This window comes from Penicillium robsamsonii, assembly GCF_028829455.1.
Source record: "Penicillium robsamsonii strain IBT 29466 chromosome Unknown utg000003l_segment0_segment0, whole genome shotgun sequence".
NCBI classification, from domain to species: domain Eukaryota; kingdom Fungi; phylum Ascomycota; class Eurotiomycetes; order Eurotiales; family Aspergillaceae; genus Penicillium; species Penicillium robsamsonii.
The window spans coordinates 596,278-623,347 of NW_026643221.1; the positions used below are offsets into that span (position 1 = coordinate 596,278).

At 47.5% G+C, this 27,070-nt stretch overlaps 12 protein-coding genes across 12 annotated transcripts; 6 read left to right on the forward strand and 6 right to left on the reverse strand.

Annotated features, from left to right (window-relative positions):
* Positions 1-122: 122 nt before the first annotated feature.
* Positions 123-1,556, reverse strand: N7447_004930 (CobW family GTP-binding protein; the record flags this gene model as incomplete). Its single annotated transcript, XM_057229192.1, has 5 exons — positions 123-488; positions 556-1,163; positions 1,220-1,231; positions 1,288-1,371; positions 1,433-1,556. 5 exons carry the CDS (start codon positions 1,554-1,556, stop codon positions 123-125), a joined length of 1,194 nt encoding a protein of 397 aa, XP_057084282.1.
* Positions 1,557-1,857: 301 nt separating this feature from the next.
* Positions 1,858-3,621, forward strand: N7447_004931 (Mob1 family protein; the record flags this gene model as incomplete). Its single annotated transcript, XM_057229193.1, has 2 exons — positions 1,858-2,088; positions 2,140-3,621. The coding sequence occupies 2 exons, from the start codon at positions 1,858-1,860 to the stop codon at positions 3,619-3,621; spliced, it is 1,713 nt and encodes a 570-aa protein (XP_057084283.1).
* Positions 3,622-4,039: 418 nt separating this feature from the next.
* On the forward strand, positions 4,040-4,790 carry N7447_004932 (HIT family protein; the record flags this gene model as incomplete). The annotated part of the gene is made up of 2 exons (XM_057229194.1): positions 4,040-4,102; positions 4,251-4,790. The coding sequence occupies 2 exons, from the start codon at positions 4,040-4,042 to the stop codon at positions 4,788-4,790; spliced, it is 603 nt and encodes a 200-aa protein (XP_057084284.1).
* A 622-nt stretch (positions 4,791-5,412) lies between these two features.
* Positions 5,413-6,100, reverse strand: N7447_004933 (HD domain-containing protein; the record flags this gene model as incomplete). The annotated part of the gene is made up of 2 exons (XM_057229195.1): positions 5,413-6,014; positions 6,064-6,100. The coding sequence occupies 2 exons, from the start codon at positions 6,098-6,100 to the stop codon at positions 5,413-5,415; spliced, it is 639 nt and encodes a 212-aa protein (XP_057084285.1).
* A 200-nt stretch (positions 6,101-6,300) lies between these two features.
* On the forward strand, positions 6,301-8,209 carry N7447_004934 (uncharacterized protein; the record flags this gene model as incomplete). Its single annotated transcript, XM_057229196.1, has 2 exons — positions 6,301-6,534; positions 6,593-8,209. The coding sequence occupies 2 exons, from the start codon at positions 6,301-6,303 to the stop codon at positions 8,207-8,209; spliced, it is 1,851 nt and encodes a 616-aa protein (XP_057084286.1).
* A 4,497-nt stretch (positions 8,210-12,706) lies between these two features.
* N7447_004935 (uncharacterized protein) lies at positions 12,707-13,915 on the reverse strand (the record flags this gene model as incomplete). Its single annotated transcript, XM_057229197.1, has 2 exons — positions 12,707-12,911; positions 12,966-13,915. The coding sequence occupies 2 exons, from the start codon at positions 13,913-13,915 to the stop codon at positions 12,707-12,709; spliced, it is 1,155 nt and encodes a 384-aa protein (XP_057084287.1).
* A 511-nt stretch (positions 13,916-14,426) lies between these two features.
* On the forward strand, positions 14,427-15,041 carry N7447_004936 (uncharacterized protein; the record flags this gene model as incomplete). The annotated part of the gene is made up of 1 exon (XM_057229198.1): positions 14,427-15,041. One exon carries the CDS (start codon positions 14,427-14,429, stop codon positions 15,039-15,041), a length of 615 nt encoding a protein of 204 aa, XP_057084288.1.
* A 2,946-nt stretch (positions 15,042-17,987) lies between these two features.
* N7447_004937 (uncharacterized protein) lies at positions 17,988-18,674 on the reverse strand (the record flags this gene model as incomplete). The annotated part of the gene is made up of 1 exon (XM_057229199.1): positions 17,988-18,674. One exon carries the CDS (start codon positions 18,672-18,674, stop codon positions 17,988-17,990), a length of 687 nt encoding a protein of 228 aa, XP_057084289.1.
* A 227-nt stretch (positions 18,675-18,901) lies between these two features.
* N7447_004938 (uncharacterized protein) lies at positions 18,902-19,108 on the forward strand (the record flags this gene model as incomplete). The annotated part of the gene is made up of 1 exon (XM_057229200.1): positions 18,902-19,108. One exon carries the CDS (start codon positions 18,902-18,904, stop codon positions 19,106-19,108), a length of 207 nt encoding a protein of 68 aa, XP_057084290.1.
* An 88-nt stretch (positions 19,109-19,196) lies between these two features.
* On the forward strand, positions 19,197-19,832 carry N7447_004939 (uncharacterized protein; the record flags this gene model as incomplete). The annotated part of the gene is made up of 1 exon (XM_057229201.1): positions 19,197-19,832. The coding sequence occupies one exon, from the start codon at positions 19,197-19,199 to the stop codon at positions 19,830-19,832; it is 636 nt and encodes a 211-aa protein (XP_057084291.1).
* Positions 19,833-19,988: 156 nt separating this feature from the next.
* On the reverse strand, positions 19,989-23,693 carry N7447_004940 (ankyrin repeat domain-containing protein; the record flags this gene model as incomplete). The annotated part of the gene is made up of 5 exons (XM_057229202.1): positions 19,989-22,356; positions 22,417-22,992; positions 23,198-23,333; positions 23,398-23,463; positions 23,537-23,693. The coding sequence occupies 5 exons, from the start codon at positions 23,691-23,693 to the stop codon at positions 19,989-19,991; spliced, it is 3,303 nt and encodes a 1,100-aa protein (XP_057084292.1).
* Positions 23,694-24,525: 832 nt separating this feature from the next.
* On the reverse strand, positions 24,526-25,300 carry N7447_004941 (uncharacterized protein; the record flags this gene model as incomplete). Its single annotated transcript, XM_057229203.1, has 3 exons — positions 24,526-25,021; positions 25,088-25,143; positions 25,217-25,300. The coding sequence occupies 3 exons, from the start codon at positions 25,298-25,300 to the stop codon at positions 24,526-24,528; spliced, it is 636 nt and encodes a 211-aa protein (XP_057084293.1).
* Positions 25,301-27,070: the final 1,770 nt, after the last annotated feature.

Consider the following 27,070-nt stretch of genomic DNA (forward strand, 5'->3'; position numbering starts at 1 on the left):
TATTTGACAATGGGAATTATTGGCTAGGACTGGTTTTTGCATTTTAACCGTAAATAGGCCCTGCTGTCTCCTCCAATGGAGCAACGACTTCTTTTTGCGTGAACATAGACAATGAATTCTCCTCATTTTGCAACCAAACAAGATTCAAAGCTCTCCTGCCAAGGTCCTACACTTGACCCTAGTCCTCGTCCAATGAGGACAATCTTGCACTGAAGTGGTTTGGACTTATCCTTGGTGTCTATGGGCTCCGCATCTCGAATCTCGAATACATCCCGCACAGCTTGGATAATCCTGCTTGTCCCATCATTCAGAATTAGTATCCCCTTTAACCGATGAACCTCGAAGTCCACGGGGTATGGCTCAGATGAGACTGGTTTTGCAGGCACGGGGAATGTTGTATCCCACAAAACAGAGCGCAGCCAGGCATCCACGCAGTTGACATTATCTGCTGGAATTGGAGGTGTAACAATCGCAGTGGTAGAAATTGCCTGCGTATAGTTAGGACCACGGGATCAGGTTTTAGTATGTAGAAGATCGAGGACAATATAAACATACCGGGTCCATATGGCTATGTCCCTTCTTGCTGAAATCCAAATCTGCCAAGTGATCATAAGCATGCAAGTCCAGCACAACGCCCTCAATCTGCGGCGTCCGGCTATGATCCGTCATGTGAATCTTGGCCACACTGTTGATAGAGGCAACACGATCTTGCACAGCCTCCAGCTCCTGTTCCGTGACCAGATCCGTTTTGTTGAGGATCACCACATCCGCATGCGAGATCTGCATATGCGCCATAGATAGAACAGGGCCAGAACCGTGGTCGTGGTTCACGTCATGAGACTCGGCCTTCTCTTCGGGCGCCGGCTCGTCCAGCAAGCGCATGATATTCTTTGCGTCCACAAGAGTGACAATTCCATCTAGGTAGATAGAGCTGCCGAGTCCTTCGTCCATCCAGAATATCGGGGCAATGTTACCCGGGTCGGCGAGACCGGTTGTCTCTAGAAGGATGTAATCGAAGGTGCCGCGGCGTTTCATCAATGACTCGATGGCCATTACGCCTGAGTCTTTCACAGAGCAACAGATGCAGCCATTGCCGACTTCCATCCATTCCGTCACTTCTTGGCCGCCCTGGTTTACTGTCATTGGTTTTTCAATGTCCATTGCTTTGTGATATAATGTCAGAATATAACCTTTTGGTCCTTTCGATTGGACGCCTTACAGTCACCAAATTCTGTAAGAGCATTAGCAATGTATATCATATCTCACAGCCAGGTGTGACAGACGAACCGTTCATGATCACGGCAATTTTCTTGCCGTGTTTCTCTGTCAGGATATAGTTCAACAGGGTCGTTTTCCCCGCTCCCAGGTAGCCTAGTCAACGTGTTAGTTTCGTATTATTATTTAAATCAACATGCATTCTATTTGACCATACCGGTGACCAGCGTGATAGGCACTCGAGCTGTTGGTTCTTCATCTACCGATGTTTGGTCTGCTGGCGTTTCAGACACCTCGATAAGCTCCGGAGGAGCATCCTCATCTTCAAAATTGGCAGACATGATGTGCTAGTCTTTTAATGTTGCATAAATACATAGAAGAACACAAAGTCTGAAGAAACAGAAAGCTCGTAGATGCGGCGGATGACGTTGTTGCCTAAAATAGACGTTAGGGCACAGGGCTTGGGCGGTCAGCCGTTGTTATGGTTGATGTCTTGTTATCTTCAGCGTTTGCGTCTATGCTGTCAATACTCGACCTTTGCTTTCATTAACGCAGTTTATCAGAGCATCTAGCGACCATTCACTCTTTTATTTGTTTCTCGGTTTCTCTCATTTCATCTAGCGCCCTCGTTATACTACCATCATGACTGCGGCCGGAGTCTCTCCGTCAAGCTCCCCGCGGCTTCCCAGTCCTCCTCCATTTACTGAAGTTCAGTTTGGGACTCAGTCGCCGTCAGTTGGCGAGTCATTTGGCAAAGACGCAGACCTACTTGGTGTTGCGATGGGAGAAAATGATGGCTCGACTCGCAGAATCCGGCCAGGGACCAAATCCGCCAACATGGAATCTGGCCCGCCGGTGATACCCCTTTCGCAGGTTAGTTGCTCTCCACTGCCTAGCTATCTTCGACGTTACTAATTAATGCAGATTAATTCTCCATTCCCGCTTCAGGAACACCTCAAATCCCATTACTACAAGCTTGCGGCCCAGTACCCTAAACTTATGGAGAAGTATGATGTGCTTATGGAGGAGTACAATCAGCAGAAGGACAAAGCATCTGATAAGGTGGACCCGAACTACAATGTGCTTATGGAGGAGTACGATGTGCTTCTTGGGGAGTACAATGAGCGGAAGCGCAACGAATCTGACAAGGTGGACCCGACGAGCGAGGTTGCGAAAGAGCCGACAAAACCGGAGAGCGTTGCGGAGAAGCTGACAGAACCCCCGGAGGGAGTTGATGATGCACATTGGATATACGAACTGTGCCGCTTCTTCACTATGGAAGCTAATCGTCTGGTCCAAGGCTTTCTCGACGAGAGCCCACCCTGCTCGGCGCAAACTTGCCCCGAGATGCGAGTCGTCGAGTGGCAGTATATTTGCGCGTTGCATCCCAAACAAGCTTGCTGCGCGATTGACTATTGCTGCCATACTCTGGATTGGGCCATGGACACTCTCACATCGAAGACCTTATTCTCCAGCAAAGCTAAGAAGATAGAATCCACGGGTGCCAAACTCTTGCCAGATATCTTCCGCCGTCTTTATCGCATCTTTGCGCACGCATGGTTCCGGCATCCTGGTGTTTTTTCGAAGGTACAAAAGCAAGGCGGTCTATACGTCTTTTTCAAGACCGTTTGTGTTCACTACAATCTTGTCGGGGAATATACAATTCCCCTTACGGCGGGAGGACCCGATGAAGTCGCAGCAGCCAAGAAAAGGAAAGACGCCGAGGAAAAGAAGAAAGAAGCCGAGAAGAAAGTAGCTAAGGAAAAAGAAGCCGAGGAAAAACCTGTCAACAGCAACAATCGCTTCACTATTCTGCGCAAAGAAGGTGACAACTCATTCGATACCACCGTGGAAAATCAGGACCCGGCGCTTGTCACTAGCGCGACCACCCGTCGTCACAAGCACAGTCCTTCAACAGGATCTCGTGTTACAACTATCGCGGAGGATGCGGAGGATTCGGAAGATATTACGCCATCGTTACTGCGTGGGCCCCGGAAACAATCGCCTGAACCGCGGCCTGTTTCTGTTTTGGGAATACAAACTAGAGCGGAACCTGCTACCACGGATGAGCCAATTACTGATGTGGAAGAATACGCCGAAGAGCCAGTCGAGGAATCCCAGGAACAGCCACCGCAAGTACCCCATGAGCAGCTGTTTGAAACTCCTGGAGACCAGGGAAAGATCGAGCAGGTTGAGCAAATTGAGCAGGCTAAAGAATCGGTCTCTGAAGAGTCGGCTACGAACACAGAACTGCCCATCGAGAAGTATACTACGGAAGGCGATGGAAATAACACTTGCCGCGAAGAGGCAGCTCCAGCTGAAGAGCCCGAGGCAAAGATCGAGGCGGCGCAAGAGCCTTCCGTTGCTCCCGAGACCAAATACGAGCCGGAGAAAGAGGAGTCATGATATCGACAGCCTCTCGAACATTTCATGTTAATCTCACATTGATGATAATTGACTTTTTGTATGTTTTATTCTTCATGTTTCCCCATTTTTTGTTACCCTTGTGATCGGCGATGAGTCGCAATGCTCTCCAAGGTTAACTACCGGATACTCTTTTTGTAATATAGTTCAGGATGCTGTTTATGGCCAAATGTCAATGATACCCATTCTCCTTTGCTTTCTCAATACATTCATAGATAAACTACATAAAGAGTGTGTAATAGCTAGTTTGTACATATATAGGTACCTAACTATTCCGTCCCCCGTAGATCTTCCAACCGATGTTGATATCTTGATAAGGGCTTATCAACAACGTCACGGGTAGAAAACTAACGGGGCAACCTTCCCAGATTCACCTCAACATCCGATACCCAACTCCGAAATGTCAGCTCTCAAAGGTGCCACAGCACCAATCTACTTCGGCCCATTTATGGTCACACCACAGGTAACTTTACTCTTGACCCAGACAACCCCAGTCTCCTCAAGCAACACCAACTATATTCTAGTACAGCAACAGCCACAGACACAGGGACAAGCATAAACATACATAAACCCAATGCACCAGCCTGACTAACGACTCACTCCCTACCCAGGTCTTCCACACAACCCCCTTAACTTTCGCTTTGGTAAACCTGAAACCAATCCTCCCAGGCCACGTCCTAGTCTCCCCACGACGCGTCGTCCCCCGCGTCACAGACCTCACCCCCGCCGAAACAAGCGACCTCTTCCTAACAGTGCGACGAGTGGGCCGCATGGTTGAGCGTGTATACGGTGCCACCAGCTTGAACATCGCCATTCAGGACGGCGCGCACGCCGGCCAGAGTGTGCCACATGTTCATGCGCATATCATCCCCCGCAAGGCAGCGGATTTGGATCACGCTGGTGGCACGGATGCGGTTTATGACTTGCTTGATGGGGATGAGGGAGATTTAGGGAGGGCATTTAAGAAAGTCGTTCCTACAGAAGGGGATGATGAGTCAACTGAGCCCGTGAATCAAGATGCTGCGAGTTCGGGGAGAAGGTCTAGGTTCCCGGTTGTTGATAATGACGCGCGCAAGCCTCGTGAGGAAGAGGATATGAGGGCTGAGGCTGACATGTTGGCGCGGGAGATGGAGAATGAGTCTCTTGATTAATTAGGTCCATGTCTTGGATATGAAGATCCTTGGATTGTATACATATGATTACAATAGAGAACAGATATGACAATTCATCAGTAATTGCGACGACCGAAAAAGTCCTGGACGGGCCCACTGGTCAGGTTCTCGGTGACCTGTTGATAAAGTATTGCGGGTTAGGGGGGAGGAATTGTCCCACGTCACGAAGATTATCCGAAGGTCACGCATATCTAGGAATATGCTTCCAAAAGCCATCCATGACTTTGATGGTCTTATTCTTAGCTATCAGCTGGTCATTCCTTCAATCCTCGGCAAAGAGGTCCGCGAGCATCGACATAGTCAGTCGCCTCGTCTCGGACCAACAAACCAACGAAAACGGAGGCAAATCAGAATACCGCAACATGAATGAAAGCGAGTGCCTAACTTTTATTGCGTACTAAACCTGACTCTTCGTAGAAATCATGTATTCTCATAACTCGTCCTCTGTGGTATCTAAAGTACATACCCAAAAAAGAAACGCAAAGATGAAAATAAAGCAACAAACGCCAAAATGCAATGGGCTTCTAGAACGATAAGCCCAAGGCATGCCAGACTCCCCTATCACACATTCCCTGCAACTGCGCGCAAACTGTATGCAGATTTATGCTTTCTTTGGCCTCTCCTGAATGACCTCCGCAGCCCAGGCCTGAATCTCTGGCAACCGGATGCGCGAGGCGACGTGGGTGAACTCCGTGAGATCAACCTCATTCGAGCGCTCATACTCAACCATCTGCAACAGCAGCTCCATCTTATCGATATCATGCACGAAGTGGGCCTCGAGGGTTTCGTCCTTCTCGTATTCCTCAAACACTTTCTTGATTTCACCGCCCGACAAGATGCCTCCTGGGACCTTACCGAGGAGGGTCGTCGTGATGTAGTCCATAACTGAGGCCTCGCGACGAGCCTTCTCAGCCTTAGTGATGTGGTAGTCGACTGGGGTGATATCGCCAACAAGCGCCTCAGCCATGTCGTGGACCAAGGCCATCTTTGTGCAGTGCTGGATGTTGATCTTGGTTGCCAGGGACGGCGGGGCCATCATCGTCATGATTGACATGCGGTACATATGGTCGGAGATGGACTCGCCATTGATGCCGAAGCGGCGCCAGCCCTCACGCTTGGTGGTCTTAAGGCGCTCAATCAAGTGGAAGAAGGGGACAGGTGACGTAGAATTCTCCTCTGGACGGTGGGAGAGCGTAGAGAGCACTACACATCTCAGCTTTGCGGGGTCTAAGAAGAGGAAGTAGGGGCTTACCAGTCTCAGGTGTCCACGTAGAGTTGTCGGAGGCCATTTCTGATGTTATTGAAGAGAGAAGAACCACTTAGACCCCGGGAGAAAGAAAGAGACACAACCACAGAGGACAATTGAGGAGAGGAAAAACAAAGAAAGAGAAACAACGAACGCGGGACTGATAGGCGTTGCAAACAGTACAAACATTCGTTATCTATGTTTACTCTCCGCCGCCTGTTTACTAGTCCCCTTCGACACATGATGGCTGCGACAAGGCCTGTTCGGCCGAAACCCCTAGACTGGCCAGGTCCCTCACATTTGGATGTGTTTATTCGCAATCTGAAGCTATTGCGTCTGGATCAACGCGAGGATTGGCCCGACATATCTCTCCACAGCTTGACCCCGACATCACAGAACCAACGACAAAGAACCCGACTGATAGAATGGGCCCTTTACCGCCTCTATACCATTTGGGATCTGGAAGGTGCCCAAAATGTACAACTAACCAATCGTTACCTTCTAAAGCTGTGGACTTTACTAACATCCCCTGCAGAAACTCCGACCCTTCTTCCCCCCGTTAGAGCCTCTACAGTCTGTCAACCTCCGCGCGGCCTTGTTTCGGTGCCTGGGCGAATTAAAGAAAAATGGCGATCTGGGAAGAGAGATTATTCTCCGCAAAACCATGCTGGATGATTGCAAGGGCGATAAATTTGAGGAGTTGCTCGCTGGCTTCTCCACTGCCGTTCTCCGTAAAGTTGTGGCGGTATCCGCGGATGAGATGCTTTGGAATCCTGCCTTGAAACTTTCGACTGCCATAGCCATGACACCAGTCAACTATCAGAATCTCCTGCCGCTCATTCTTGCCCACCAAGTATCTCTCAGCTCTGCGGGAGAACGCCATGCCAGAGCTCGAGATGCGTATCATCGGTTCTCACAGCTGCTAGATGATAAAAAGGCCGAGCTTACCGAGCGTGCGAATCAAGGATCAAGTGATTACGTGGATGATATTTATAGCGACTCTGACAGTTTGGTGCGTGAGTTACAAACAAATTGGCTAGGCAGCGAGGAATGGGCCACTACCCTGCTCGAAGGCGGATCACAAAGCAGCACGGACGCTTTTCTGGAACTCCCTTTCTCAGCGGCATGGATGCGGGCAGCGGACTCAAATGCGGCTAGTTTGAACAGTGGGTTGAAGCAGGACCTGGTCCTTGACTTGGAAGCTCGTATTCTACTCCAACGAAGTCGACTACGCAAGTGGCATGAATACAACAAGTTTCTCTCAAAGGAAAGAGGGACCGATGAAATGAGCACAGCCTCGCCTAAAGAACCACGTGTGCTGTTCCGGGATCACCAGTCTCTCACAGTTGCTAGTATATCCAAAGCTGTCCGTCAGCCCGGGGATCGCCAGCGGACATTGAAAGGGCCAGAGAAATATCTCCTGTCCTCTGTAAATGATGCCATATCTCGCATTAACGGCAAATCTCGCGTCAAGCCTGCGGTCTACAAGCCAGAGGTGACAATGAGCGGCAAGTTACCATTCAGAGGCTCATCTAAGATCGTCAACTCGCCATCAAGAGTGGCAGAAGAACATCACACCCCAAGTCACGCCCCAGATCTGGAAATCCCAGAACTTCACCCAGAGCCCGAGCCCGAGTTTAAGCCCAAGCTACATCCAGAAACAGAGCAGATTCAACCCTCCCCCCAAATCGTCCGGCTCTTCCCAGACCTCCCCTCGTCAGACGAGGAACCAGCCCCAGAACCCATCAAGCGCACCCATACCTTAGCCGAGCGCACGCGCAGATCAATGTCTCTCCTCCCACCTGTGGCCCACGAAGCGCCACGGCCACGCCGCAGACCCCGCCCGTCCTTCCCGGTTAATCAGTTCGTAACGCCGCGGAAGATTTCCGCGCACTCAATTTGTTCGAGGGATGAAATCTCACGTGCTTCAACGCCGCAGGATCAGCTCTTTGAGGAAGATGCCGAGTACGCGAGTGTGTTTAAGTCGCGACCGCGCGTGGCGCTTAGCCCTATCTCGTCGCCAGCTGTGCATGTCAGTCCCTCTTTTGAGGAGGAGAGCTTTGAATTGGATTATGAGGATGGAGAGGAGAGTGAGGGTTGTGAGTGGGGGGATGTGGATTCGCCTTTGGCTGCTCCGCGGCTGAGAGGCTAGGTTGTCAGGTTATACATATATACCTACATGTACCCAGCTATTCGGTGGAGTGTCGGAAACCTGTGTTCTTTTAGATTCTCTCCAAGCCCTTTTATTAACGCTCTAGTTCCAGGTGGGGGTGAGATTAGAGCCAACGTTGAATGGGTCCTTTGATATTTGAGAGCCTCGAAGTGAACCACATAGGCAAAATACTAAAGGTGTCCGTTTGCTCGAACTAGTTAGATAGTGTATTGGGGAACCTTGTCCTCCACTACCTATTAACCTCGCTTGTCCCTTCTAACTAACTAGTTAACGTATTTCACAAGCGAGTGGTCCACCCCACCTAAAACGCGTCTTTCAATTAGCACTTAATCGATTCAACCACCCACCATGCCACCAATTCGCTCTCAACGCTCTAGAAATTTAATAGAGCAAGAGGGTAGGATCTTATTAGCTATTCAGGCTATTAAGGATCAACAAATCACTTCTATTTCTGAAGTAGCACGTCGTTTTGAAGTTCCGAAGCCGACTCTCCGTCGTCTAAAGAATACCCTAAGTCGCGCGATTTCTCGCGCAAATTCACATAAATTGACAGAAATTAAAGAGGAATCTCTTCAAAAATGGATTCTCTCTATGGATTCTCGTGGATCAGCCCCTCGGCCTTCGACTGTACGAGAAATGGCGAATCTTTTACTTTAATAACGTGGAACCACCCCGACTATTTCGGTCGGCGAAAACTGGGTTATAAATTTCGTTACAAGGCACCCTTTTATCTCCTCCCGATTCTCGAGACGCTATAATTACGAGCGCGCGAAATGCGAAGACCCGAAAGTTATTCGAGAGTGGTTCGATCTTATTTAAAAAATAACCCTTTAATTTAGAATCGACCCCGACGACGTTTATAACTTCGACGAGACCGGTTTCGCGATAGGGTTAATCGCTACGGCGAAGGTGATTACGAGGAGTGATCTCTCTGGTCGGCGCTCGCTTTTATAGCCTGGAAATCGTGAATGGGTGACTGTTATTAAGTGTACGAATGCTTCGGGGTGGGCCCTCCCTCCGTGTGTGATTTTTAAAGGTAAAGTCTTCCTCGAATCTTAGTTCGAAGACCTTCCGGAGGACTGGCGTTTCGAAGTTAGTCCTAATGGCTAGACCTCTGATGAAATTAGAGTTCGCTGGCTTAAAAAGCTCTTTATTCCGACGACTTCTATACGTACGAAGGGGGGGGGGGGTTTTATCGACTTTTAATACTCGACGGGCACGGAAGCCATTTAACCGCGAAATTTTCTTTAACTTGCACTCAGTCTAATTACCTATGCAATCATTGTACTGTGTCCCGTTAGAGTTATTGTTGTATTGGTTTTTGCCGTTGACATTGACATTGGCGTTCTGCGTTGCATGGTCACGGTTGTCAAAATAGCATACTGGGAGTGGTAGTTGACCCATTATGGCCACAAGGAATGTGCCTGATTTTAGAACCCTCAGAAACAATAGAATCCTAGGCTATAGCAGACGTGTTGCAACAGGTGATAGTCTCTGGGTTGGAGGGGGGCGTGTAGGGGCTTCATATGTACAGGGTAGAGTACGAGGCCACAGCACACGAGTGGTTAATGCACGTAGAATAGATTAAACTAAACATGCATCTTGAAATAGAACATTTGAAGTATCTTGCATGGTGTCTCGCCTTGGACCCCTGCTTTTTCCCCTTACCCAAGACGGCGGCTAACGTATTTCACCCCCAAGTGGCGCACACCCCCAAGTGACGCACCCCATCCAAAACGCGTCAATTAATTTAACCCTTTCTTCTTCAACCACCCACCATGCCACCAATTCGCCCCCAAAACTCTAAAAATTCAATAGAGCAAGAGGGTAGGATCTTACTAGCTATCCAGGCTTTTAAGAATCAAGAAATCTCTTCAATCCGTGAAGTGGCACGCCGTTTTAATATACCCGAATCCACCTTCCGTCGCCGCCTTCATGGTATACCAAACCTCGCGATTTCTCGTGTCAATTTACGTAAATTGACACAAACTGAAGAGGAATCTCTTGAAAAATGGATTCTCTCTATGGATTCTCGTGGAGCAGCCCCCCGGCCCTCTATGGTACGAGAAATGGCGGATCTTCTCCTTAAACAACGTGGAACTACCCCGGTTCTTTCGGTCGGCGAAAATTGGGTTACAAAATTTGTGAAACGGCATCCTATCCTCTCCTCCCAATTCTCGAAACGGTATAACTACGAGCGTGCGAAATGTGAAGACCCTAAAATCATTAGGGAGTGGTTTGATTTAGTTCAAAAGACAATCCTTCAATATGGAATCGATCCCGATGATATCTATAACTTCGACGAGACTGGTTTCGCGATGGGATTAACTGTAACTGCGAAGGTTATCACGAGGAGTGAATACTATAGTCGGAGGCCGGTTTTACAACCTGGAAATCGTGAATGGGTGACAGTGGTTGAATGTACGAATGCTTCTGGCTGGGCCCTTCCTCCGTGTATGATTTTTAAAGGCAAAGTCTTCATTGAATCATGGTTTGACGGCCTCCCGGAGGATTGGCGTTTCGAAGTTAGTCCTAACGGCTGGACCTCTGATGAAATCGGACTTCGTTGGCTTAAAAAGCTCTTTATTCCGACGACTTCTTTACGTACGAAGGGACGGTATCGGCTTTTGATACTTAACGGCCACGGAAGTCATTTAACACCTAAATTCGACGAAATTTGTGAGCGAAATAAAGTGATACCAATCTGTATGCCAGCGCATTCATCACATCTTTTACAACCTCTTGATGTGGGCTGTTTTGCGGTATTAAAACGATCGTACGGTCGGATGGTTGAAACTAAGATGCGGAACGGGATCAATCATATTGATAAACTTGACTTCCTCGAAGCATACCCCCTTGCACGAGCTGAAGCTTTTAAATCGGAGACTATTATCAATAGCTTTAAAGCTGCTGGTTTAGTACCTTTTACACCTGATCAAGTGATTTCGAAGCTTAATATTCGACTTCGAACCCCTACCCCCCCCCCCAAGTCGGGGGAGTGAATCAAGTCGAAATTTTACGCCAAAAACACCAGCTACAGAGAAAGAACTACGTCGACAGGCTTCATCAATCAAAGCTTTACTTCGTACAAGATCTCGAAGCCCGCCTAGCCCGTCAGATCGTGCATTAAACCAGCTTATAAAAGGCTTCCGTCTTACAATGCAAGGTGCTATCTTACTCGCCAAAGAAAACAAGGAATTACGCGCCGCCAACGAGAAGCAGAAGCAAAAGCGCACTCGATCTCGAAGGCAAATACCCGGCGAAGAAGGCCTCTCAGTTCAAGAAGCCTCTGCATTAATTATGCAGCAACAGGAGGCAACTGAAGGACCTCCCCCCGGCCCTAGCATACCTGGAGAATCGGCTATTCAGCCACGTACGCGGCCCCCCGGGGGTGTGGAATATGTAGGAAGCCAGGACACAGAAGAGAGACATGTCCAGATAGGCCATTCAGTTAGTTGAATTAATTTAATGGCGTCATGGTTGAGATAAATGCATTTAAATTTAATGGGTTAGATGGGGTGCGTCACTTGGGGGTGTGCGCCACTTGGGGGTGAAATACGTTACCTCTTATCCACATAGCAGTCTAGTCTACCCTCACCCGGGTACTTGCCCTGCCACCTTGGCGTCAAGGCTATACAGAGCTAATGAAATTCTAAAGATAAACCCCATGGTTTGGACTCAATATATGTACTCAATATATGTATAGTTAACACCAATAATCATCGATTGCAGACAGAGTGCTAATACAGACAACCAAAGAGAAAATGAAGTTGATTGCCAAATTTTCAAAAGAGGTGTGGAGAAGCCAGAGTGACATGAATACATAAGCGCTTTCGTGATCAGGAATTGAATCCTGTATATGCCGATCGAATCATTCGTGCCAACCCGCCCGCCACAATCATGCAAGTATCCAACCACCAATCGCCCAATACTTTGACTCGTTGAAGAACGCCATCACAATCCTCTTGTCCTGCATGGTTTGATGCGAGACCTTGTTGATGCACAAGCCGCTAACTTCAGCTCCTATCATTGGTACTTGACTCTTGTCGCCCACAATGAGGCTCACCGGATCAACGGGATCAACTCGACTGTTTTCTCTCGAAACAGTGAGCTGTTGAGCCATCCAAATCAATTTAGTTCTGTTATGTCCTGATCAAATTCAGTCCTTGTCGCACTTAGATTGTATGTCTTTCCCCAAATTATCCTTTCCCCTCTATTCCCTTTTTCAAATGTGGTTCTTTGTATGCAACAGAGCCTCCTTCTACAAACCTTGACTCCCAACTCCAAGGCTTCAAATTAGTTCAGCACAAGCTAACTCTACTGCCCTGTCTATGTAAAAGATATAGAAACAGAATTGCTGTTTTAGTCTTTCCTCGGTGGGATTAATAGCAGTCTGGCCGTCCAACAAAGCTAGACTTTCAAAGACCAATGTACTCAACGGAAAACATTCAAAAAGAATTTCCATGGTAAATCTCATTAACGGGGTTGTGGTGAAGAAAGTTGTAAGCTGTGGATGGGACCGTTAAACATATTACCACTGCCAGAGTTGTTATATTGAATACCCGAACCATTGTTCGTGATTATAGTACCGCTTCCGTGGTTGTGAAACTCAGACGACGAGCTTTCCATTGTCGAATCTCTGTTTTCATCTGTTCCAGTAGCTGACTGACCCGGATCGGCGCTTAGGCACATTAGTTAGCATGTTTCGAAAAATACGGCTCACTATGCGGCATACCTATTTTCACTCATCCATCTCTGAAGTTCACCGAGCAAACTTTTGTATCCATTATCTTCCTTGGAGGCAAATTTCACCATACCACTATGATTGGCATGGATACTGATGGAGATATACCCATCTAGAATCGCCGATTGCTTGGATACCACTTTTCCCACCCCGGTCGTAGCCAACTCCTCGTAAAAACATGTCACTTTGATGTTCCTGTATTCACGCAACATTCCCATAAACTCAAGCTGGATGGACTCTAGCAATTGATCCTTAGTCTCTAGCACCTTCATCAATCCCGTATTGGTAGACTTCACACTCCCCAAAGCCTCAACGCTAAGTTTGGACCAATCAGCTAGCCACGAGCCCTTATGAGGCGTTCCCATAAATATGATGCCCTTTGTAGAAGTAAACAGTTCTCGGAGATGGGTATCTGGGTGAATTCGAGAGAGCATTATGGCCTTCTTGCAGACAAGGCCGCCTAGGCTATGTGCGACGAAAATCAAAGGTCTCGATGATGCGTTGCAAGAGGCTCTATCTGTTGTCAAGTTATTCAAAAGATTTGTGGCATGGTCCCCCAGCCAATTCGATGATGCGACGGATGATCGCAAAACATAGGCATCGTAGCCATAAGTCAATATACGAGCTCGAGTGGTGATATCGCCAGGGAGGAATTCTTGTGGCCACGGCTCTGGTTGTGTATTTGCAGTCCACGTACTTTTGGGAGCAGTCCAAGTAGTTCGCCGATCTCCGGTCAAACCATGGATAAAGCAAATATCAAAAACTGCTTCGGGGCACTCATATAACACTTCAACCCCATCCGGAAATAGAGGGACTGACGGGGGGCTCTGCAATCCTACGCTAGTCCTGACATTGTGTTGGTATTCGGATCCAGCGTGGCCACCGTTTGTTGGCCCAACCCGGGAGACTTTCGGGCGTTTGGACCAAGGCCAGCCAGGCATACTGGAATGCGAGACGCCGGACCAGTTCAAGGGTTCTGATCGCAAGATGTTTGAGTCGATTGAAATGAGATCTTCAAACTCCCAAAGTTCTCGGTATTTGACGCAAAAAAACACAAGTGCGATTTTTTGTGTTCGGCTAGACTGAAATAAATCAAATTGATTTGGAAGAGGGGAACTCTGAAAGGGACTTGTGTATGGATAATTCAATAGATCCCCTGCCATGTCATACTTGCATATTGTTTCATCTCGATTGGTCGACATGCCCACTTCGGACATTTGCGCGAAAAGAAAAGTTCAGCTTGTAATAATAGCTCCGGGCATGCATGAGTATTGTCTAGGCCACCTTCATGGGGCTTAGCGGCGGGGTATCTCTCAAGTATTAAGGCACTCCTATAATTTCATATACTTAAAGCTTTTTATAATATAAGTACTTCTACGGAGTACAGGTTCTATACCCCATCCCAACTACAAGACTTCACACTACGAATCACCTATTCTGGAAGCTTTCATCATGCCATTCGCCGACCCTGCGCACAGCCGCATTTTGGGTGACACTATCAATGCTCTTGAAAATGTAGAGAGAAAGAGCCATGAACCAAATGGAGGCAACGCCCCCGTTGTTTTTCGCGAAACAGCCAAACACATCCCATCCCTCCTAGTCTACTTCGAAAAATGCAAGCAGCATCTCGATGCAACTATTATGGCAGAAGAGTTCCATCGGTTAACAATTGGCTATCTAAAGACTTGCGAGAGAAACGCTAGCCGGGTGAATGAGATCTTCACAGGTGTTGTCGGAAGTTCAAATTCAGCGGAACAGTATCGCAGAGTTGCACAAGGAGACCAATTGGAAGACCTAATGAAGAAGATCCTCGAGAATGCGATTGCAATGTCAAGTACCACACAACTTACCGCCATAAGCGGTACGGAAGTTCACGGGCTCAATCAATCTCTATGCGAGTTTCAGGCGATGCCTGCGTCGTTGCCGGAAGTCAAGCCGTCGTATTCTTTCACCAACTTCGGATCTGGGAATCAGAATCTTAACACTGGTACGGGGCATCAATACAACAACAATGGCTCCGGAAATATGTTTACTGGTGCGATTCAGAGCTTCTCGATGTCCAGATAAAACGTGGGAGCCAACAATGCTGTTCGGTTACAGTAAGCCCTATATATAACAACGTTTATATAGCGAACCCGTATAATTTTTTCAATCAATTCACTATAGTAGTCACAAGTTCCTTTTTATGCTACAAAATTCGTTATTTTTACCTCCCCCAGACAAAACAGCTAGCTGGTCTTGGCCATTTGGAAAATCCATTGACGATGAATCCCCACCTCCTAGGGAAGCGGCGGCTCTAGGTAATCCTTTCTCGCCGTTAGACATTGCAATTAATTCTTATTGATTGCCGCGAAATTTGTGTTGTTTCAACGCTAGCGTCGACATTCACAAGTCGAGTTAACTGCCAGGTACAAATTAGCGCCATAGATGTAGCTTGCTTTTAGTTATGCAGTGTATTCCACATTGTCTACATTATTTACATCGTCTTGCATCGCAGGGTTGGTTTCTTGATCCAAACTACATGGAGATTTATATTTATCGTCGAAATCCGACGTTATTTTGATTCCGCATGACTCCATGGGAAGTGAGCCCATCAATACGGGCTCATTTTCCAAAAATGAAGAGATTAGGTGCTTTTACCATTTACTTTTGATATTATCAATTATTACATTTATGGGAATCTCCATTTATATACATGGATTCTTCGTCTGTGTTTTAGCATTTTCTAAACGCCTTGGTGTCTATAACCTATGATTATCAATATATGCATATAGTATTAATGATATTGTACTTAGTGGATTCCTATTAGATGTTGATATCCTATACACTTTACTATATCTTGCTCTCATATAGGTACGGGACCCACAAGGTTTAAGGTGCAATTTTAAACCATAGAACATCCATGGAACATCCATGGATGGCAGGTACGTAATTCCCAAGATTCCATGGCAGATCCACATGGACCCTTCCAGGCATATGTATAACCTCAGGCCACCCACATATATGCCCAGGCCCTTCTTCCACTACACATATCCACACTCACCACGTATGCTCACGTGTTTTTGACTCTATTCACCTATTATATAATTCATTGATTGGCTATCAATACGTCTGCCTATGGACTATTTGGTCCTTGTCCAGGTGCGGCCATTCGAGGAAGACTATGATAATATCAATTTTTGTGCGAAGTGAACCGAAAACACACACAATATAGTATAAGCTTCGAAGTAGTCTCACTCAGGCAATTAACCTTTTGAAACGGAAGATCAATATAAACGCATTGAGAGGTAGAAAAGAGACATGCGGAGAGATTTTTTGGACATCATTAAATCACAAGTCTTACAGGGTTTTACGACACGATCTAAAACACTAGACGGTGAATGATGACCCGCACGTGCCGCACAGGCAGATCGAGTGGGGAGTAGGTATGATGCGATGGCTGTTTTAGTCTCGGAACATGAAACGCAGACGTTAGAGATAAATTGGGGACTTTGGTTTCGAGATCTTAAATGTGGAATCCTTACAAGTAACTATATGCACTATTACCACGTGCAATTGGAACGAGTTTTGAGATAAAAAAAAAGTACATATTAAGGCAACGATACTATTGCAACTTAGATCCTAGAAAAAGGACTCTGCAATGGCCGTAATCCAACTCAAGACAGAAACTTTGCCGCGGTTCATCAGTGTGACGGATACCAAATCTCCAGAAGGCCCTTTCTTGTAGTCTAGCGATCTTACTCTTTGTAGCATGTAAACCGCGGACCACGTAACCTCCCTTCAATGCCGCCGACATGGAAGAGCAGCGAAGACGGGTCTTTGAGTCTTCGCTGCTCTTCCTCCCTTTCTCTCACTTGTTCATTCTTTCTACCTCTCTATCATGCACTCACCGCCGCCACCTTTCTTGTACTCTGGCCCCCATTGACTACTGCACATTTGCTTCCAAGCCGACGCACTGCCCCTTTTCATTTTTACCGGAGATAACGAACCATAACTTGTTGTGAACTGTGACACTGGCATGGCCCGGCGTCCTCGAGAACTTCTCAGCGACTTATCTAAATCGACCGTGTCCGCGTTAACAGTGATAGCGATCATATTACACTACCTTAGCTAGCGGTATGTGGCGATCAATCTACTGGTAAAAGCTCTGTGCTTGACTTATTTAAGAGATACCGGGACAGTTACCATCTGTGTTGGTGCTGTTCAGAGTTCTACTCGCACTCGTCGGCGGTGGACACGGTCAGATCTTGATGAGCAAAGGATTAGAGCTAATTATATCTTAAGCTGTATATATGACTTGATATTTCTGAACCATGAATACTTAGACTATTGCTGCTTTTTACGATTATTATATCCTCTCAGTTCTTGCTTTGATATCTCTTCTCTGAACTTTAGATTTTTGCGTCTGATTCTTTTTTTTTTCTTTTTGATTCTTAATGGTTTTCCTTTGTCGTCTCACCTTGGTGAGCTTGGTTTTGCACTCGATTTATACCTTCGAAGTGTAGCTTTATTCTCGCCAAGATATATGTAATGACTGCTATGATTTATCTCAGTGACCTTCAATCCAAGTTTCTTCGAATCCGCGTATAAGCATAACTTCAATATCTATTTTGTATACGTGCAATGGTCAATCTTCGGATTATACACCATCCGGCAATGCATCATGAACTTCAGCCTAGCGTGAAACACATAATGTAAACAAGAAATATGCTCCAAGTTCACGCATGGTAGCCAACCTTCAAGTTCGAGATCGATCGATAGTGCCGGAAGTAATTAAGAACTTCCCGTTGGATTTATGTCGCTGGATAGCGTACTCCGTAGTTCGTAAGTTATGTATTGATCCCAAGAGTCCAATTCGACCAGTTATGTGTCTTTTTTTGTTATTTTTTCAAGTTTTCGGATACCTGCCCAGGTGAAGTAGGTACTAATATTATCATATCAGGCTCATCTAAATACTTAACAAGCTTCAAGTTCCAAGGCTGGACCCATACAATTAGTATGACTCTAGGATTTTTAGGCCTTAGCTCTCTCGGCTGTCTTCTCGGTATAGGTGTAATGAGCATTGTGGTTATCTCCCGTGACTTGGAATCCGCCAGAGCATATATTCTGGTGTCCCTTGCCGCCATGGTAGAATTGATTTCCTGAGCCACTGTGGTTCATTACAACGGCTGCTCCAAGGGCATCCTTTAACGACGGCGAGATTTCTTGTAGCTCCTGCAATGCCGCCTGCAGCTCTTGGATCTGCTCCTGGGTTGCGAAGGGCTCCACACACACAAGGGCAGTGTCTCTCAGCAGGTCAAGCATCACTTTTTCTAGCAGTCTACCGCCGTTATACTGTACTGCTTCGCGGTAGCTCGTCAACTTGTCTTGGGTATTCTTGTCACTCTGCGCGACTGTCTCGAAGAGAACTTCGAGACTTTCGATGTGGTGAGAGCAGGCATCAGCAACCTCCTTGACAACGGGGTACATATCCTTCAACTCTTGATTGTCTTTGTCTTCGCCGACAGAGTCGAGGTAGGTGTCCAGCGAGGTAAATATGTCAACGCTGAGAGGGATCCGTTGAGCGACCACTGAGAAGGCCTGAGGCAGATCGGTGGCTCCGATGACTGTACCACAAGACTCGGCAGCAGTCTTGAGGGCGGAGAGTGTTTTTCGGATTTGTCTGAGAGCGTGGGCCTTGGTGATTTCGTGGCCTGGCATCACGATGATTTTAATGTTGACCTCGGAATGAGTGGCAATCTGGGTGATATTGAAATTGCTTGACGAACTTGAACGGGCCAGTCAAGTAATTTCCTTATTTCGATGCTCTCTATCAAGATATATAAGATGTAGATTGGCAAAAATCGAATAAAGGAGATGCAGACGACATAACAGGTTGGCGTAGGCATTGGCATACAGAAGGGTGGTCACAAGGCGGCGCCGAGATCATGACAGGCCAGAGAGGCGGAGCCATGAGAGAGCCCGAGCACCAGAAATCGTACCCAATTGCTAGCCGTAGTGGCGTGCAGACACGTCACCCATACAGCCCAGAATGGCCAAGTAATGCAGTAATACACCCGGGTGCTCAGCTGGGGTCGAACGGGCGTGCCGATCCGCACCATGATCTTCTTCTCGTCCGCGAGCCCAGCCGCTAATTCAAAGCAATATCCTCAGAGCATAATCATTTCGAATTTCCTCCATCTAGCCTCACCACTTACCTGGAACTGAAACTGGATAGCTGGAATGTCAGGTGTTGAGATCATAGGGCTCATATCCGGTGTCATAACTCTCATCGAAGCCTCCGTGACAATTTATAAAGCCCTCGAGAGCGGACCCGGCTTGCCAAGTTCGTTTCGCGACAGCGCCGCACGCCTTCCTCTCATTCAAGAGAGTCTCACCCTGGTGAGAGAAAATCTCGATGCTGATCCCTCGTCTGCCGCGTCCCAAGCCGCGCTGGAGCAGGTTCTTGACGCTTCTATGGGGCGAGCGACCGCGCTCCACGATGCCTTCCAAGCCATAGTTCAGCCGCCAGGTGTTTCGCCGTGGACGAAGGGTCTCATAGCAATGAAAGCGAAGTCCAGGGCGAGCCACGTGGACAAGCTCATTAGTGGGATAATGGAGGACCTGCAGGTGCTGACTGCGAATCACGCTGTCAAAGCGGCGACCAGGGCGCAGGTTGAAGGATTGGTGGCGGAAATCAAACAGAAAAAAGAACCGATACAACAGGAGGATCATGAAGAGGCCGTGGGCTTTCGGCATGCAGGATCGAACAAGCAGTATGTCTACACCGGAGTTGGCAACCAAAATATCGCGAGCGACAGAGCTACACAGATCAATGGGACGTCTTTTGGCGGTGTTTTTAACTTTGCTCACGACTGAGTCCTTTTGAATGAATTTAACAATCGATTAATCATTATGCCAGCCCTGGGCAAAATTGCATGTGCGTTTAAATGTTATTTTGTACTATTGACGCTCAGATCTGATAATTCTTCTAATCACTCCAGCTGTGTTTAAATGTACCTCTCATTCATATGTTTAGTCTTTCTTAGTTCTACTCCTCGAAGATTTCTTTAAGCTCTGCAGCTGGCGCATAAAAGCTTCCTTGTTCAGGCGCCTTGCTAGTCTCAAAGGTGTCTCATTGTCGTTTGTCTTCGCATTGAGGTCCGCCCCACCAGCCACGAGGATGTCTATAGTTTGAGCGTTGCTTTTGTCGCTCCTTACGGCATGGTGCAATGCTGAATAGCCTTTCTTGTCTGGAAGATCGATATTGCTAGCCCTGTGCACCATCAGCCGCAGAAATTCGTTCAATCCAAGTCCCACAGCGTGATGTAGTGCCGTCACGCCTTGGGAGTCTGACGTCTCGCACGAGGCCTGGTAATAGAGTAGCGTCTGCACCATTGGTTTATTGTCCTTGAGAATTGCGAGTACGAGAGCTGTGTTCCCATTTGGATCGCGGATGTTGACGTATTCTTGGCGCGATATCCGCGACACAAGCTCTGCAACGATCTTATGGAAGTTTCCTAGCACAGCACGGTGAAGAGCAGTAAACCCTTCATTGTCTAGACGGCTGTCATCGGCGCCCCGGCTAAGAAGGAAGTTGACGTCTCTGAGACGCCCACTGCGAGAAGCCCTATGCAGCAACGTCATATGCCCATCCGTTGCATTGGGGTCAGCTCCATTTTCACATAGCAGCCAAGCAGTGGAATAGTCATCGTTCGCCAAAGCTACCTCAAGTAGCATTTTGCTATGAAGATAAATATTTGACTTCGAGTCGCTGATAGCCAAGAGCCATATAATCTTCTTGTTGCGGCTCTGAACAGCATGGAGCAGCGCCGGCCGCTTCTGTTTGTCTAGAGTCTCTGGTCGCGTACCCATTTTCAAGAGCACCCAGACGATATCTTCGCTTTCGTTCTCGACGGCGTGGATTAGCGGCATCCACCCATCGTCATTCTTCTCGTTCATGTCTGCTCCGTGTTCGGCCAATACTTTGACGATAGCTGGGTTTTTACGAAAGATGGCCCATCGAAGTGGTGACCAGTTTCGCTCTTGATCACGCTTGTTCGCATCGGCCGGCGATGGGTCTCTTTTCAATAGGGCCCTCACTCTTGACAGGCTATTGGTAGTGATTGCATGCGTTAGAGGCAGCCACCCATGGCTCGATGCGAGATTGAGGTCAACGCCTCGACCAAGCACGACATGAATGAGGTATCTGACATGATCCTCGACGGCAGTTTTTAATGAGTTCCATGTATAGGCCGAAGTACCTGGTGGCTCTGCGGTTGAGTGGTCGTGACAAAACAATTCTCTCAGAGAAGTCCACCCCGGGCTGATTTCGCTGTTCAAATTAATCTGGCTTTTCAGTAATATCTCCGCAACAGCTGTAGGTCCGTACCGTATAGCCCATGATAGCGCTGTCAATCCCTGCGGACCAGGTATGTCGAGCTTGGCGCCTCCATCAACCAGTCTCTGTACGATGAGAATGGTGTCTGTCACTGGCCCTTTGAGAGCAATGTGGAGTGGTGTGTGTTTGGTCTTATCACGTATGTTCGTGTCTGCCGAATTTTGGATGAGATACTTTGAAAGACGATGCCGACCAAGCTTGACAGCCCAGTGTAGAGCGGTTTGCCCATTGGAGCATCGCGCATTAACATCAAAACGTGCCTTGATAAGGTCTTTGGTGTAGAAACGGAGATTAAAATAGACAGCGGCATGAAGCTCCGTTATGCCGTCTAACCCAGATCCTGGATCTGCTTGCATGGTGTTGAACGCTCGCGCGAGCTTGGTGCTGTTCCTAAAGAACCTTTTTACCAAATTTCTGGCTTCCGCGTCGGCATTTTGACAATCTTTGCCAAGGTGCGATATCCAGTGGATTGCAGCATATGCCAAAAGTGGGCTTTGCTTCTCATCTTCTGCTCCGTCAATCAGAAGGCAGGTTAGGCATGTCTTGGCCATTGTCAAGTCGGCATTTTGAGGTATAATGTCGTTTCTGTGAAGATTTTGTCGTGCGGATTCGTGGACCAGGCGCAAGGTACCATTCTCCGAGTCCTCAACTATCAGTCCAGCGCTTACGGAGATCACCGAGTCCTTGGAGGGTATGAAATCGTGGTAGTTTCCCCCTTTGCTGTGCTGCTGCATGGCAAAGCTGTCTTGCACCTGGCTGATGGTGAGACCGACTTTTGCATGGGCGACCCAGGTAAGGACATGTTTAGCTAACTTGTTCTCGAATGGTTTGTATTTGGTTATTTGGAGCGCCGAGGACTCAAATACAGCGTTTGAATCAGTGGGAAGATGGGATAATGCGTCTTTGATGCTAGCCAAGGTACCGGAATGCATGCTGAGGTTGTCTAAATGCAGCCTGGCTAAGAGGAACCTAAGTATCATAATATAGGTAAGCTCTGTCAGCCTGGGTAACGTGAAGTTGAGCCACCCAACATTGAAAGAGCATAAGGATAGCTATACTAACATGCCGCTTTCTGAGGCGAGACTGGTAACTCTTTTTCTCACGGGTTCTCTCTCGTGGGGCTTTGCTAGTACTTGATTCAGGTTCGTATCCCTCTTGATTCGGTCCGTTACATAAATTTTTATATCGGCAACCCTCGGCGTGATAGCTATTTCACAGTCGGCTCTGAGCTTGCGGGTCGGTGAGCTATGCCTAGAGGTAAAAAGGAGCTTGATATTGGGTGGTAGCTTCTCCAGGGCATCCCACATGCCCTGCCAACCATGCACGTTGTGGCCAAGGTAGCTGTCGGGGGCGTCGAGTATCAAATAGATTGTCTTGAACATATCTGTCTGAGCCTTGAATATGTCCCAATACTCATCGGGATAAAGAAGTCTCGAGCCTTGGAACGAATCCTTGAACTTTGATTTTAGCTTTGGTGCAATGGATCCATGGCCATCATGTGGCAAAAGCTGCTCCAATAAGGTCGCCCAGAGATGTGCCGGTGATAAAGTGTCGTCTCCATCTTTGAAGTGGAAGTAGATACAGGCAGTGTTAGGCTGTGAATCGATTTTCCTTTGAATCGATTTGATAATAATAGACCTAAAAAGGACTTAGCTATAAGATGCGAATTCTCACACGTTGTCATTGTTTTGAGACGGAGGTTGCGTACACAAGCACTGATTTCCCAGCTCCCACTTCGAATGGGGATATACTCGTTAGCTAGTCCGAGAAACATGAAAAGAGTGGTGAATTACATATCCCATGCATTAGTAAAACGCATGTTGGGTTTGATGGATCCTCCCACGTCTGAAATTGGTCACTGTCTAGAACCCATTCACCCGTGCCGGTCGTCACTTGGCTGTACAGCTCACTGTGACGGTGGTGAGCATCCGGGAGACTTTGGCCTAGCGAACGCATGAGCCAGTCAATTATGGCAGCCCCTTGGACAATAGTTAGAACAGAGACAGGCGCAGTGCTCTTTACTACCAAGATTTATCACCATACGGGTTGGTTCACTTGTTCCGTTGACTGATTGCCATATCGATGGCATGCCTAAATCGGAGGTCACGACTATACTGATTATTAGCAACTAATCAAAGCAAAACGACAGATGCAAGATAGAGTGATGAGAGGCACAACCCACTCGTGATATTACGACGATCGCTGTAGTCATTAATTTGATGGCTTTTGCCGAAAGCCACGTTTTGGTCGCCATGGCCATTAGCAAGGAACTGGCTTCCAGACGATTTGTTATCTGCCGTGATAAATGGTCTCATAAAGCCTTGGTCTAGTGAGGACATTTCCAACGTTTGTTTGGCGTTTGAGATCCAACGATATTGTTCTTGAGAGTCAAACGCGCAGCAACACAGGTTAGTTATTCAACACTGAAGGGTTGATAAGAAACTAATGCCCCGCATTTGAGGCACACAGTTCGTGGCTGTCTTTTTCAGCTGACACCCAGGTCGGCGCTAAGCTCTGCATGAATCACATCGAGTCACACCAACCATTCGCTAGGCCATCGGAGTTAAAGCCGCATTACCCACCTAACTCGGCATTATGCCTTGCTTCTTGCTCACCATGAACTCCATATTGAGGCTCTCTGCTGGATGGTCACGATTCCTGAAAAACATTCCTGAGGTTGAAAGGTAGAGGTTTATAAAAAGGGAAGGAATTTGATCTTCACCTCTCACCAGTCAACCAGAGCTTGGCACTATTATCTTAAGAACTTCTTAAAGACCTCAGATCCCCGCTCTGATCCGCCTGCAAGTTTTAACATTGCAGAAAGAAGCCATTCCTGGTCCCCGCGGAGCCTTCATGTCGATATGTCCCACGATACAACGCGACGCGAAAAGTCCCAGCACTACACTGCAACGGCGGTGTCAGACGTTACGAGCTCGAATTCCAGCCCCCACAGGGGCCGAATCAACATGGAATCTGACGATAGCATGGACTCTATATGGTCTACTTCAAAGCACCGGACTAGTCCATCTAGCCGTCGGATCTCTAATCCACCAGCTATTGGTCGATCTGTGCCCACAGAAGCGACTCCTCAACAGGTCGAAGTGAAGCCTATTTTGCATCAGGACACGTTCTCGAGACCATCAAGACCTCATGTAGAATATGCTATGCCTATTATGCCAATAGGCCAAGTTCAATATGGCTCTCGCCACATTCCTGAGCTGCCTCGAGGATACCAATATGGACCATATGGACCACGGCCAGGGCTATCCAGTACGGCGTACCCGTCCCATCTCGTGAACTACCCGGAACCGGTAACAGGCAGGCCGAGTGTTCCCAACTTGCACCCACGCCCATCAAATCGTCCACAAGCATCGCAGGCACGCCGGACTTCTTATCCGCACAGAAGTACGAATCAACAAGCTCAGCAACATCAGAATCCTCTGGAGTATCAAGATCCGCAATATCAAAATCCGCAATATCAAAATCCGCAATATCAAAATCCGCAATATCAAAATCCGCAATATCAAAATCCACAATATCAAAATCCACAATATCAAAATCCGCAATATCAAAATCCACAATATCAAAATCCACAATATCAAAATCCACAATATCAAAATCCGCAATATCAAAATCCACAATACGGACAGCCTGGTCCTTCCTATTCCTATGATAACCCTTTTACGCAGTATCAGCAGCCTTTTCAGCCCTCAATATGGCCATACGTCCACACGGACCTTCCTTATGTTCCTCCTCAACCCCCTTATCCTTCTCGAGATCCACCGGATACTACCGTTCTAGATGTCGACAAAATTAGAGTTGAAGCCCAGCTCGAGATTATGAGAGCTATCGAATATAAGACTAAACTGGCAGATGAGCAGAAGGATTTTGAGGCGCGAATTCGGAAGGAGACCGAAGAGGAGGTCCAGAAGCGGTTCGAGGCCATGGACCGTGAACAGGAAGAGGCTATAAAAAAGGCCGAATTGATCAAAATCGAGGCTGAAAAGAAAGCGAGGGAAGAGCTACAGGCCAAGCAACGCGCGGAAATTGACCGAGAGCGACTTGCTGCGGTGCAGGCAAAACGCCTCGAGGACGACCTGCGGACTAAGATAAAAAGGGAGAGAGAGACCGAAGAGGATATGAGAGAGACAACGGCTAGACAGAGCGAGGAGCTTGAGAGTCGGGCAATGGAGAAGATGCTACAAAGGATGGAGGAGGTTACGGATTTAGCCAGGCGGAAGATGTTGCGTGACCTGGGGATGGAAAATGAAGCCGTTGAAAAGTTGGTTGAGAAGAGCATCATTCACGGCATGGAGAGGCATAGGAGGCCGACGAGCGACATATCAGTCGAAAGAACGCAGAGGACCGGAGAAGAACCGGCCCGGCACCCTAGACATGTCTTTCCCTTCGAGTCTCGTATGACTGACGACTCCACCACTGAGTCAGAAAGTGAATTCCTACCGCCGGGGGTCCCTCCGAATGTACCATTTCCCCCCGGAAATCTTTCATATACCGGCTTGGAAACACAAAGCAGTGGCCGCACCGACAGCAGACATACCTCGAGTGGTTCAACAAAGAGCCAAGACTCTTACAGAACGTACGATAGCTATAGTGAAATTGGTGAAAGACACTCCACGTCAGAGTTCTATCCTCCGCCTTTGCGGGAACTGGCCGATGAAATCGTTCAGGTTTTGATGCACAGGCTCGCAGGAAGGCCAGGTCCCGGTATTTCGACACCCCAGCCTTCCAGCCGTTTTGGTCGACCAAGGCAGGAAAGGTCGCTCTCTGTCTGTTCTGAGTCTACTCGTGGTGGAATACCCATGGCGCAAAGCTACTCATCTGAGTCTACTCGCTCCGTCCAGACAGATAGTAGGGACAGACGGGTTTTACCCCCAAAGCCAGCAATAGAAGAGGAGCCATTTCAGTTGCATAACAGCCTGGAAAATGAGTCTAGTTCCTCGGAAGCTCAAACGCGCATGGATTCTATGATATTGGTAACCTTGCCCGACTCAGAGACGTCTCATGCAGCGGGAACTACTGACGACTCGGTGGCAGGCGTCAAATCTTTGACGGAGGATATTACCAAGAGAAACGATGATCATGTTTCTTCAAACGAGGAAGTCGACGCTTCATTGCTCGAGAATTCATCACCTTCTGGTGGTCAGATGTGTATTCACATGTAACTAGAATATGCCTGTAGCCATCCGAAAACACTTATGGGGCGATGACACATGCACAAGCAGAACTTGGATACTAATTCTTCATTCAAATAACCTCAATATCTACTCTGTAGTCAAGCTTCAGATTATATCTTATCCGATAATCCCTCTTCAGTCAGGCGTGAAACACGTATTATAAATATGCTATTTCGGGTTTCTCTACCTGGGCACCTGGGTATGCACCACACTTCTGAGAATTCCCGCACGATCATATTGCACCCCAATCTTCTATGGGAGCCCTCTTATCCTGTCTGCGTCCCGATTTCACATGGCCTCGGCAACTGGGGCCTGTCTCCAAAGCGGCCCTAAGAGCGCCGTCTCTCCCCGGAAAGCTCCAGCAAAAATTGTGGGACCTAGTATATAGCGCTCTATATCGATTTTCTTAAATGTACTCAAGAAAAATCTCAAAATAAATAAATTTGTAGTATTATATTTTAATAGAATTTAGGTATAGCTGTTATATGCATATGTTATATATCCAGTTGTATATGTTATAT